Source organism: Fukomys damarensis, unplaced genomic scaffold, assembly GCF_012274545.1.
Source record: "Fukomys damarensis isolate Sample0158 unplaced genomic scaffold, DMR_v1.0_HiC HiC_scaffold_33, whole genome shotgun sequence".
Lineage (NCBI taxonomy): Eukaryota > Metazoa > Chordata > Mammalia > Rodentia > Bathyergidae > Fukomys > Fukomys damarensis.
In genome coordinates, this window is record NW_022900945.1 from 47274836 (window position 1) to 47287821 (window position 12986).

The 12986-nt window shown below is 42.8% G+C and overlaps 1 protein-coding gene across 1 annotated transcript in view; it reads left to right on the top strand.

Annotated features, from left to right (window-relative positions):
- Ptgfrn (prostaglandin F2 receptor inhibitor) overlaps nt 1-12986 on the top strand; it is a 65704-nt gene that overhangs the window by 7670 nt on the left and 45048 nt on the right. The window contains exons 2-3 of the mRNA XM_010631300.2: nt 9829-9900; nt 9960-10349. Of these exons, the coding sequence (XP_010629602.1) occupies nt 9829-9900; nt 9960-10349 (462 nt within the window). The remainder of the gene's footprint in view (nt 1-9828; nt 9901-9959; nt 10350-12986) is intronic.

Here is a 12986-nt window from a genome sequence, read left to right on the forward strand (position 1 = left end):
TAATCCCTTTCTCTCTTTCTCTCATCTTCCTACTTCCTACTGAGAGTATATAGGATTTCTTCTCTTAGGTTCTCATTTGTTTGCTACCCACCTGGTTCACATTGCTATTGGAGAATATGAAATATTTTATAGGAAGCTTCAAGCTATTTCTTCTTTCTCTTCAGAATCAACAGAAACAGTTGAAGGCAAACCGACCTAGCCCACGTTGAGTTGTGTTCTTTGAATTAAGACAACTTTGTGAATAGCACCTCATTTGGTGCATGGCATATAAGACACACATTGTATTATTATTCCCCCTTTTACTCAATCCTGGTGTTCTTGTTGAAACAGATTTGGAGATTTGAGAGTAAGTCAAACTGAATACACTACTATATAAATATTTGAGAAATGCTTATATGATTTTAGCTGAAATTTTTGGTTCTTTTATTAATCAAGTATTCACACTGTTCTTCCTCTCGTGTTAACTTGTTACCTCACGTTTCATTTTTGTGGTTGCCATAGAGACTAGAACACCTATCACTGACTTATTTGTGTGTACTGATGGACTTTTTATCACTTTCAGGGTAAGGAAAGATCGTCCATATTTAAGCTCCAATTTATTCACCCTTCCACTCACTTTCTATGCTGTTAGTGTCATATTTTAAATTCCAAACTGCATTAGTAATATTATATTATATAATCAGCATTTATTAGATTTATCTACATAGTTACCCTCTCTGTTATCCTTTAGCCTTCTTACATTTTTTCAAGATTCCAAAATTGAGCCATTTTCTCTTCACTTGAAGAACTCCACTTAATATTTCTTTCTGGTGTTATTCTTTCCCTTGTTGAGAATAGGTGGAATGTGTATTTATCCTACCGTCCTTTTAAAGACTATTTTTCTGTATATAGAACTCTGGCTGACAGTTATTTTATTTTATTTTATTTTATTTAAAAAATGGCTTTCTATGCTTTTATGAACACTATCTTTGTTGCAAGTCAGCTGTCAGTTGTATTGTTGTTCCCGTCTCTGCCTCTTGGGAGTTTCACTATGATGTACCTAGCTAAGGTTTTCCCGTATCTATCCTGCTTGTGGCAAATAGCACATCTTGCTTCCATAACATGCTGTCTTTTGTTTAATTAAAATCTTAGCCATTATCTTTTCAAGAATTAATTCTGCCTCATTCTATTCTATTCTTCCTCTCTGTTTTCTCTTAGGACACTATTGCATATATTTTCAACCTTTTCACTGTGTCTCACTTATTTCATAGACTTTTCTGTATCTTTTATCCTTTTCTTCATACCCCAGACCTTGTTTGGGGTAACTTACACTATATTCTTTTATGTCTCATCTAATCTGCTAACAGGGTCATTTAGTGAATTCACATCATGTGGTTTTTTAGTTGTATAATTTCACTTTGATTATTTTAATAGATTCCAATTTAGAAAGTGAAGTCTTGATTTTCTGTTTCTTTCATAAGTCATAGCTATTATAATGTTCATTTGGATTCCCATAGATCTATTTCTATTTTCTGCTCTTTCCTGGTTTTGTTATCTTGAAAGTCTGGTAAGTTGTGGTTGAACACTGAAAAAAGATGTAGAGCTTCTTTATGATGTTAAATTCTTCCTAGGAGGCCAGTAGTGTAGAGAACCTCACCTCTACAGGCCAGTGAGAAATAGAGGTGCTTTTAGAGTAGATTTGTCTTAGTAAGAACTAGGTTTTCTTTTCAGCTTTGCTTTTACTCCAAGGGCATAACCTTTATAGGGTTATCACTAAAATCTTGTTTACTACAGTCCACATTCATTTATAAACTTAGAATTCCAATTTTTGTTTTCCCATTCTGTGAGATGGTTAAAAACGTTTTTTTCCCAGTACTGGGATGAAAACATTTTTTAACCCTTCATTCTGTTAGTATTTATTTTCTGCATAGTCTTTTAGCCACCTCCCACACTTACACACACACACACACACACACACACACACACACACACCCCTCAATGCATCTTTCATGATAACAGTGTCTGGCTTTCCTCTGTTGCTTTTTTCATAAGATCTTGGGTCCTCAAACTCTGACTTTCTTAATGTCCCTGAACTTCAGAGTTGTCCTTTTGCTTGACCTGCAGGGTTCTGGAAACTCTGAGTTACCAATTTCTACTTGTTCCTGGCTTAAAACATTAAAATATTTTAGTGAGAAGTATTTCTCAAGAGAAAAAACAATAGATTTTGTTGGGCCTCCTTCCTTGTGTTTCAGTGATCTTGGCCCTTACAGCTTGATGACAGTAAAACCTTGGTCTATGAGCATAATTTGTTCCACAAACATACTTGTAATCCAAAGCACTTGTATATCAAAGCAAATTTTGCAATAAGAAATATTGGGGGCCAGGGATTTAGCTCAGTGGTTCTACTGCCTGCCTTGCAAGCGCAGGGTCCCAAGTTTGATCCCTGGCGCACACACACACACACACACACACACACACACAAAATTGAAACTCAGATGCTTTGTTTTACAACCCAAAAATATTCATATAAAAATGATTATAATATACCAATAAACTCAATTAAAGCTGAAAAAATGATTATAATACTATACTATAATGCAAAATTATAAAGAAAATACAATAAATAAAGAAAAATAAATCTGCACTTACCTTTGAAAACTTTCATGACTGGTGTGAGGGAGACAAGAGAGAGGAGGGTTATTGTTTAGGACGACTTTCACTATCACTGACAGAATCACTGCTATCTATTGGCTCAGGGGACTCTTTTTCTTTTTATGGAACTTTAACAAGGAACCTATCCAATGACAATTGCTTTGCCTCTTTTTGAGGATTTTGTGAAATGTAGCATTGCATTGTTTTAAACAGTTTTATCACTCATGCTGCTACGGCCTCATCAGGTGGTGCTTTCCTATGAAATTTGTACAGTTTCCTGTATTTTACACATTTCCTTAATCTCATTTGAAACAAAGTACTTCTTGCCTTGTTTTCTTCCCCTTGTGCAGACAAGAACTCCTCCATAACCTCTGGCTACTGGGAGACACTTACTCATAATCCTGCAGAGAGAGGGAGAGGGGGAAGACCATTGGTTCAGTCGTGGTCATGTGATGTTTGGCCTCACGTACTACTTGTATTCCAAGACATCGCTTGTTTATCAAGTTAAAATTTATTAGAAATATTTGCTCATCTTGCAAAACACTCACGAACAAGTTACTTACAATCCAAGGTTCTACTGAATGTATCTTGATTTTTCATCAGTGCATCCAATTGGCTTTTTCCTATATTTTATCTGTCTTCTGTAGTTGTTATCTGAGGGCAAGTTGGTCTGACAAAATCTACTTTTATCATGGCAAAAAGCAAAATTCTGCAAGAAGAAATCTCAGTTATTGGTCTTTTGAAGTTTATGCCTATTTATTCCTCTCCTGAGGCAAGTTACAATGAAATACACATGCAGTGAGAACCTTAAGGTAAAAAGTCAAAAGTACAAGGGCAGTAGAGAATGTAGAAATTTAAACTATAAGTGATTTTCATAATCGATCATCCTATTTAGTACTGATCTTCCTTGAAGCCAAGGTAAAAAGAAACATGGATGTTATATTTATTGGCAGTAGGAGAGCATGGAAGTTGGGATGGAGTAAAGAGAGAGGGAGTTAGCAGTGACAAGTATGTTAGATGTTTTGATTTGGGTTTTGTAGGGCTAGGGAGAAAAAGCATTACATGGCAATTACAAGGTAGTAAGAGTGGATGTTGGAAGGTTCTCGGACTTGTGCAACAGAGTCCAATCTAATGGAGGCACAAGAGCAGGAGATTGAGCCCCTTAGTAATTGAGATTACCACTGATTTACCTATATGGGGGAAAGAATTTGCAGTTGTCCCTCAACAGGAATTTTTTCAGGCAGTACATTTTAATGAAATTTTATGAGATATGTTCGATAGTACTTTTAAAGCTGAGAGAAGGTTTTCTTATTACAGTTTTTACATTGACCCTTAAAAACAAATGAAGCCATCTTTTTTTTTTTTTTTTCAGTATCAGGGACTGAACATATACATGTGCTGACAGAGCGCTGCAATTAAAGGCATACACCACCACACCCAGATTAAAGGCATTTGTGTTAGGAACCACACTAACACAGTTCAGTAGCACATGTGTTTGGGGCTCTTAATTTGAAGCACTGGTAGAACTTAGAATACTAGAGGAAGATTTTCCTTTCCCTTTTCCTTAGTTATCAGCTGTTACAAAAGATTTTGACAAAACTGGCAATGTGTAACCATGTAGATATTCTTTTTGATTTGAGAAGAACCATATGCTTTATTTTTTACAAGTTATATTTATTTTTAAGTATCATTTGCTGTTATTTAACAATATTAAAGGAAATCTTACTAAATACCAGATTGCTGATGGCAAGTTGAAATTCTATTACAAAATGTAAAAATCTCAGTTTGCACAGATGAGGGGAAAACCCAGTTCTGCGTGCAAGACATTGCTCAGGTTTATGTCTTTTCAGATTAGAATTTGATCTTCAAGCAACTGTTCATATCTGCTTTATTTTTCCCAGCGGCACTGTAACATAGCCATTGTCAAAGGCACTTTGGCAGGTTGGGTTGGAACATGGAGGGAGGAATGAGTAAGTACCTGAGCGATCCCAGGGGCTTGGGGAAGGTTTCCTTGATGAGGTGGTGCTGGAAATCAGTCCTTGAGGATTGTTGGGAAAGCATTCCGGGCACAGAAGCAGGGGCTATGGAGTCCCAGAGCGCGTGGCATTTCCAGAAAGTGAAGGTGATTGGTTATTCATCCATTCATTCAGCAAATAGTTATTGAAAAATCACTGTGTACCAGGGTCCTGTTCAAGACACAAGGATTTATCTGGGCAGAAGGATGGCTGTGAGTTTGAGGCCAGCCTGGGCTGCATGGCAAGACTGTGTCTCCAAAAAAAAAAGAAAAGAAAGACACTAGCGTTTAACAGTAAACAAAACACACAAAGATGCAAAGATCTCTGCTTATACGGGACTTACATTCTAGAGGGAAAAGACAGATAATACACAATAGTAAGTGCACATAGAGCGTGTTAGTGATAAGTAGTATGAGGAAATTTTAGCAGGAATGATAATAGAGTAGGCAGATACCATTTTGGGTTAGTCAGAAAATCCTAAGAAGGCAACGTTGGAATAAAGATCTGAAGCTGGTAAAGGAACCAGCAGAATGATTATCTGAGAGTGCTGTAGGTGGAAGAAATGTGCAAAGGCCCTGAGGTTCGAGTGGATGTGGCTTATTCAATAAAACCTTGGAGGTGGGCTGGGGATTTAGCTCAGTGGTTCGGTGGCCTGCCTTGCAAGCATAAGGACCTGAGTTCAATCTCCCCGGTACCAAAAAAAAGAAAACCTTGGGTGGAGAGCATAGCTGCATACAGTAAAGGGAGAGGAACAGATGTCAGGTTGGAGAAACAGAGCCAGGCCTTATGGAGTCTCCTAAGAATTCTGGCATTTGTCTGTATAAAATGGAGGGATGCCTGGAGCATTTCGGACAGAGTAAGATATAAGTAAATTTTAAGATCACTTTGCATTGAGTAGAGAGCCAGGAGACAGGGAGCACTTGCAGTAATGCAGCTGGGGGATAGTGGCTTGGGCCAGGCTTGTCCTATAGGTGACAAGCAGCCATTGAAGACATTTGATCAGTGGAGTGACCTAGGATTGGTATGTGGAAAAGATGATTTTGGCAGCCACGTGGAAGAAGGACTGAGAGTTAAAACAAGGAGCTGAATTAGTTTCCAAAGTGCCAATCACCAGGAGCAGGATGGAAATCTCACAAGGAAACAGGCTCACGCTCAAAGCCCCTGAGGGCCAACTTCTTGACAACTGATAGGAACAGAGAAGATTTACACATCTGGAAATTTCCTTGTAAGCCCTGCCAAGGAAGCAAGGTGAAAGATGAGTGCAAAGTCTATTCCCAAGTTGGCCACCTAGCAGATGACCACCAGTCCTTGCCATGCACCAGACACCGTCACCATCCTGCAAATGTGCTGGCTCCAATAATCCTTCCCACAGCCCACAGAGGGTGCGGTAATGTGGGCTCCATTTCGTAGATGGCACAAAGCTGAGTTGCCTCTGAGGGTAGCTGGCCATGCTTTCTTCTGCAAGGACTCCAGAAAGGATTCAGAATTTTCTCATGGTCATTAAAATTGAATGTAAAAATACAACCACTCTCTCTGTGAGCTGTGGTGATGATGGTTTCAGAGAGTTGGCCCCTGCTGAGTGGAAATATGCATTATTTCAATGCTTTTTGAGTTGCCAGTGACAGAAATTAGTTCATGAAACATAAGTGGAGGTGAGTGGAATTGCAAGGAGCTGAGACATCCAGGAAAAGGAAGATGTGTAGGCTTGGGTGCAGTGGACGTGTAGGCATGGCAGGACCGAGGTCCCTGGGGTGTCTTCTCTTCCCCTCTGTGGTCCCAGTGTTGATCTGGGTCTTCAGATGGCTTCATTGGTCAGGAGTGCGGCCTGTGTGCTGCTTCTGAGCAAACAGAATTCTGACTCACCTGCTCTTATCCCCAAAGCCCAGCCCCAGGACCAGCGGTGCAGGTTGAGCCCCTCTGAGGACAATTAAGGAAGCTGGGGCCCTTGCTGCGGGTTCCCCTTGGGAAGCGTAGGCATGGAGGTCATGGTGCCATCTAAAGTCATTGAGTTGCACACTGTGATGACCTCATACCAGCATGACCAGTATCTCCTTGATAGCAGAGTTTTCCCCCGGACGCCTAGAGAGAAAGTAGCATGTTCCAGAGTTTTCCTGAACAGTATCTGGAGTTGGTTCTACCACACTTAGCCAGAAGATAAGTGACCTGTTGTTCTTCTGAGTTACTAACTTTAAAACTTTTTTTTTTTTTTTTTTATTGACTTTATTGGTACATTTAGGGATACAGTACAGTTACATTCATTGTTGGGATCATGTACCTTTACATGGCAAGTCTTGATTCTCATTTTTTTCCCCTTACCTCTGCCCTCCCTTCACCCCCTCCTCCCCTCCCCATCTACAAACACTTTATTTTCATCTTTTCATTCTCTCACATTTTTTTCTTTTCCCTTTTTGTTCTTCCCCTACGTATCACACCTTCCCTACACCTTTAGCTCCTTTCCTCCCATTTCTAAATGTCAGTAATCTTATTAGAATCTTATGCATTGTTGCAGAATATTCACACCAGGGAAACTATTTGGTATTTACACATGTGGGACTTATTTATTTCACTTAGGAGTATATCTTCAATATGTATCCATTTTCCTATGAATGAATCTATTCTCTCGCTCTTTATGGCTGAGTAATATTCCATTTTATAGAAAAACCACATCTTCTTTATCCAGTTTCCAACGGATGGGCAAATAGGTTGTTTCCAAGATTTAGCTATTACAAACTGTGCCGCTATAAACATGGGTGCACATACTTCTCTGTGATATGATTCTTTTAGTTCTCTTGGAAAGATACCCAACAGAGGGATGGCTGGGTCAAATGGAACCTCCAGTCCAAGCTCTTTGAGGTATCTCCATATTGATTTCCATAGTGGTTGCACTAGTCTGCACTCCCACCAACAATGGAGGAGGGTTCCTTTCTCCCCACAACCCCGCCAACATTTGTTATTGTGTGATTTCTTGATAGCAGCCATTCTTTGTGGGGTGTAAAACTTTTTTTTTATTTTTTAAGAGATATGCTCTCATTACATTGCCTAGGCTGTTTTTGAACTCCTGGGATTGGCAGGGAAGTAGCTCAGTAGCACAGTGCCTGCCTGGCAACTACGAGGTCTTGAGTTTGATCCCCAGTATAAAAAACCAAAAATTACTGGGCTCAAGTGATCCTCCTGACTCAGCCTTCTGAGTAGCTGAGAGTACAGGCATGCAACCTCATGCTCAGCAATACTTTGTTTAATTAATGTAATGATGGGGATGGAACCCAGGGCCTTGTATATGCTAGACAAGCATTCTACCAGCTACATCCTTAAGCTGTACTCTCTTTTTAAGGTGAGTGATGAAATTTAGGGTTTACCAGCTTTTCTTAGAACAGAAGTTCAGCCTGGACCTGCCTCTGCTGGCCTGAGAGGGGAAAGCGGCCACACCTTTCTCAGAATCCTAGCTGCCTCACATCACTGTTTCTCTTACATAGTTTCTTTTTCCCTTGTCAAAGGAAATGATAATGGATGAGGAAAAAAAGAGATAGCTTTAAAAAAGTGTTCGTCAACTTTTCTTTTGTTAATACTCTGTTTTCAACATCATCTAGTACCGACATACTTTGCTTACTTAACAAAACACTGTAGAAAAAAACAATATTTACCCCTTACTAAATGCAGTATACTCTAATCACTTCTGTTCATTTAAAATTCCATTTTAAAAAGGCACAACCACTATAAGTGCATTTCACAACCCACTAATGGCTGGTAACCCAGAGTTTAAACTTGTGCAAAGCAGCAGCAGTGGTATATTAGTTTACGGAAACTGCCACAACAAAGTACATAAACCTTGTGGCTTAAATCAGAACTCCTTCTGTCACAGTTATGAAAGCTGAAGTCCAAGATCGAGGAATTGGTAGAGTAGGTTCCTTCTGGGGGCCACGGGTGAGAATCTGGCCCCTGCTTCTCCCTGCTCTCCAGTGTCTTACTGGTGGTTGTTGCTGTTCCGTGGCTTGCGGCTGTATCACCCTGATCTCTGCCTTCCCCATCACATGGAGTCTTTATGCCCTTATGTCCAGACTTACTCCTGAGGGTGCCAGTCAGCTTGGGTGCGGCCCACCGGATCCAGTACGACCTCGTTCCAGGTCACTAATTACGTCTACAGAGAACCTACTCCCAGATAAGGTCCCATTCTGCTGTACTGGAAGCTAGGACTTCAACATACAGATTTTGGGTGGAGTATGCAGTACAGCCCACAGAATTGATGATGAAAAATTGAAGGTCTCGTTTTAGTGAGCCCTAATCATGTGGCAGACTTTCAGCTGAGCGTTTTGTTACCTGACCACAATGGTACCATCTTGCCCTGTGTCTTAGTTGAGGAAGACAGAGCTAAAAGAGATGGAGACCTGGTCTCCTTGATTTCAGAGCCATGCTTTCTCTGCTGGGTGCCTTATTTTGATACCTGTTCACAGAATGTCAAGGAGCCATGTGTGGTTATTCAGTCTGAGTGGAAATGCTAAACACAGGTAGTAAATACCTTACAAAATTGGGCTGAAGTGCATGGCAAGGCAGCCTTCTGCAAGGACTGGCAGCTGCCAGGTCTGCGTGGGTTACCTACTCTCCAGGAGGGAGCACCAGTTAACCCTTGGCTTTTCCCCCAGATCTGTTCCCAGCAGCCCGCCATTCTCAGCAATGCCAGCAACCGCCAGACTCTCCCCGCTTTGCACTTCCCATCCTCATTCTGAATTTAGATCAGGGTGAAAAGTAGAGAGAAGGAAATGAGCCAGAAAATAGAAAATTAATACTTGGTAGAATCATCATATTTTAAAATTAATTTATAGGCAATGTCAGATAACAGAGTTAAATCATTTTATCAGCAGGCCACTCTAGGATTTAAAAATTGGCATCCGTCACTGTAAATCAGGTCTTGGGAGCCCCGGGGAATGGTCTCTAGGGATGCGAGTTGATATAGGGTGGGCAGAAATGTAAATACTTGATTAGCTGTGTCTTCCTTCACACAGAACCTAAAACACTTCTCCATCACACTGAGGGATAATGGTACGTTAAATAGTAATGAGAGGGATGAAGCTGTTCAGGGTTATGATCAGCCTACTTTTAAAACTTGATCTTTCTCCCTGTGGATCCCAGGACCCCGGTGTGTGAGAGGTGCTTGTTTCAGGGTGGTGTTGCTTGTTCGTGATTCCAGGGGCTCCCTGGCCTCCTTCTGCAGAGACTCGTCTTCCGCAGCAGTTGCGAAGCCGTATTTCCACCCCGGCCTGTGAGCAGGAGCACCCTTGGGTTTGCCAGTCATACTGGGAGCATCTTCTGTGATTAAAGGCCTACCTTTCATCTCCTGTCGTTGCAGCTCTCTGCCGTGGGCGTGTGGTGCGAGTCCCCGCGGGGACCCTTGTCCGAGTGGTAGGGACCGAGCTGGTCATCCCCTGCAATGTCAGCGACTACGATGGCCCCAGTGAACAGAACTTCGACTGGAGCTTCTCGTCCTCGGGGAGCAGCTTCGTGGAGCTGGCGAGCACCTGGGAGGCCAGCTTCCCAGCCCAGCTGTACCAGGAGCGGCTGCTGAGGGGCGAGATCCTGTTAAGGAGAACCGGCAACGACGCTGTGGAGCTGCACATAAAGAACGTGCAGCCCTCGGACCAAGGCCACTACAAGTGTTCCACCCCCAGCACAGATGCCACTGTCCAGGGCAACTACGAGGACACGGTGCAGGTTAAAGGTACTGTCCTCACAGGGGCCGTCGTGCTGGGCCAGACCATCCTCTGCCATCACTGTGGGTCACTTTGTCGGGAACCCTAACCCCCATCCAGCATCCTAGGAAGCTGGAGGTGGCACAGAGGTGGCCGAGACCTGCACCCTTCAGCCAAGCTGCCTGTGCTCAGTTCGGGTGCCGGCTCCGCCACTTGTCAGCCATGTGGCCGTGAGTGTGTCCCACACCCGTCTTCCTCCTCTGTGCCAGAGTATTTACTTTAAAGCTATGAGGCCAGGTGAATGACCATGAGCCAGGCCCAAGAGCAGTGCGTAGCAAGCTTTCCACCGTTTGTGGCAGGAAGGCGACGGTCATGACAGAGATGTTCTGGTTTATGGGAGAAGCAGGTGCTATGAAGTTCATCTTTCTTTGTGATCTTTATGATTCAGGGACCTGTTTGTGCTGTTTGAAGCAGAATGTTGTTATATGTAGAGAGAGAACAGCATGGTCACTGCTAAGCTTATTGGCCTAGCTATGCAAATAATAACATCTTATGTATCTGGAATGTCTTGGGTTTTGTTTTTGTTGCTTGCTTGTGTGTGTGTGTGTGTGTGTGTGTGTGTGTGTGTTTTACTGGGGATTAAGAAGCCCAAGGCCTTCACTGAGCTACATCCCCAGCCCTTTTGATTTTTTGTTTTGTTTTGTTTTTAAAGAGAGGATCTCAGGCTGGGCTTGCACTTAAGATCCTCCTGCCTCAGCCTCCCAGAGTATTATTTTTCCCATTGTCCTTTTAGACTAACTAAAACATTCAGTTCTGTGAACCAGGTGAAGAAGATAGGGCAGAATATTTCCCCAGTTTACACATGTGAAAATAGAAGAGCGTAGGTTAATTACTTGCCCCGAATCACACAGCTAATTAGTAACTGAGCAAGAATGAACCAATTTGAGGCTGACAAAATAGAAACATTATTATCATTCTTACTTTTATGCATTTGTGTGCTCTGCCTTATTCCAAAAATGATTTATATCTGCATAGAAACGTATACAATAATCAGGAAAGTAAAAATATACAGGAAGCTATAAAAAGAGAACGTTGATCCAGGCATTCATTGCTACTGAAATGTTTGGTAGAAACTACCATATCTCAAATACTGCTCCCCACTAGAGAGTCATATGGGGTAAAACAGTGTTAACATACCACATCTACTCTTCCATACCCCTATAGAACATCTTGAAGGTGTTTTTTTGTTTGTTTGTTTATTTGTTTTTGGTATCAGGGATCGAACTCTGGACCTTGTGCTTGGGAGGTGGGCAGCAGAACCCCTGAGCTAAATCCCCAACCCTTGAAGGTGTTTTTTAGGGGGAAAAAAATCCCAAAAGATAGTCTTCCGGTGGAAATAAACAGTGTGGCATATCACCCCGCATCAGGTCGGATGCACCCTTGTCTCCCTGTGATTCTCGTGAGGGCCGAGAGGGTGGCAGGAGAAGCAGGGGAGGTTTTCTTAGTCTCGGGAACGCAGACGCAGGACAGTGAGAAGATGGGCTGGCTGCCCGGGGAGCCTCTGGCAGATGCTGGCTGGGTCCAGGGTCTGTCTGGTCTTAGCTTCACAGGTATTGAAACTGTTCCTCCGCGGCCTGAGAAATGAACTGGCCTTGAGAACCAGTCATGCAGGCTGCTGTACATACTTGAAGGTCATCATATTCATTCCACAAGAGGAGGGCTGTCTTTGGGGTATAGCAGTTTTAAAATAAACCCTTCTCAAGGACACTGGATTATTTCTGAATGAGGAACTGAAAAAAACCCAAAGAGACTATGAATTGTGGTGCTCGAGAATTCTCTTATCCAGATCATGGGTAATCCCTGCCCATTGGTAGAGGCCCAACGCTGGTCACCAGCATGCCAAAATCTGTTGCCTATCATGACTCTTCCTAAATAGTCTCGCTGATACTCCCTTGCTCTCCAGTGCCCTTTTCTAGACTCTGAGAGTGCTTCTCCCAGTAGGTGCTAGCAGCGCACAGCTGAGCCTTTGCCTTCTGGTGGCCAGGTCCCACCGCAGGGCGGCCTCCCCTCAGCCTGCTTGCTCTCCGTAGGCAACTCCTGCTGTGCTTTGCCCCTGCCAGTCGCGTTGCTTTAGCCTTAAAAGGCTGCCTCATCCGCAGGCTCTGGGCTCTCTGCTCCACGCCTGTCTGACAGTCATTTTCTCCTGATGCTCTTTAACTTGTTGAACTCTCCAGTTGATTCCAGTTGTCCCCTTTTTGGGAAACTGAGACACAGAGGGTTCAAGTAACTTGTCCCTGGGTGACAAAGCACATCTCGGAGCCCAGCTCCCAAGGAGATGCAGTTTTCATTCGCTACACTCCATTTTATCTAGCTGGGGGCTTTTATTTTGCCTTTCCTCTTCCTCCTCCTCCCCCCTCCTCTCCCTTCTTTTTCTTCTCTCCTTTTTTGCTCATTTGTTGTTTCTTTTTCAAGCTGGAAAAGACATTGAGATTATAAATGGGTCAAATGGGAAGAGGAGCCCATGTGGGCATTAGAACAGGAAACGGGGCGGCTACTGTCTCCGGGGACAGCTGCGGGCGTGGCTCAAGGCCAGCATCCTGACAGGTGGCCCGCCAGTGCCAAGTGGGGTGTGGGATGATCCGACTGACTGTGCTCTCTG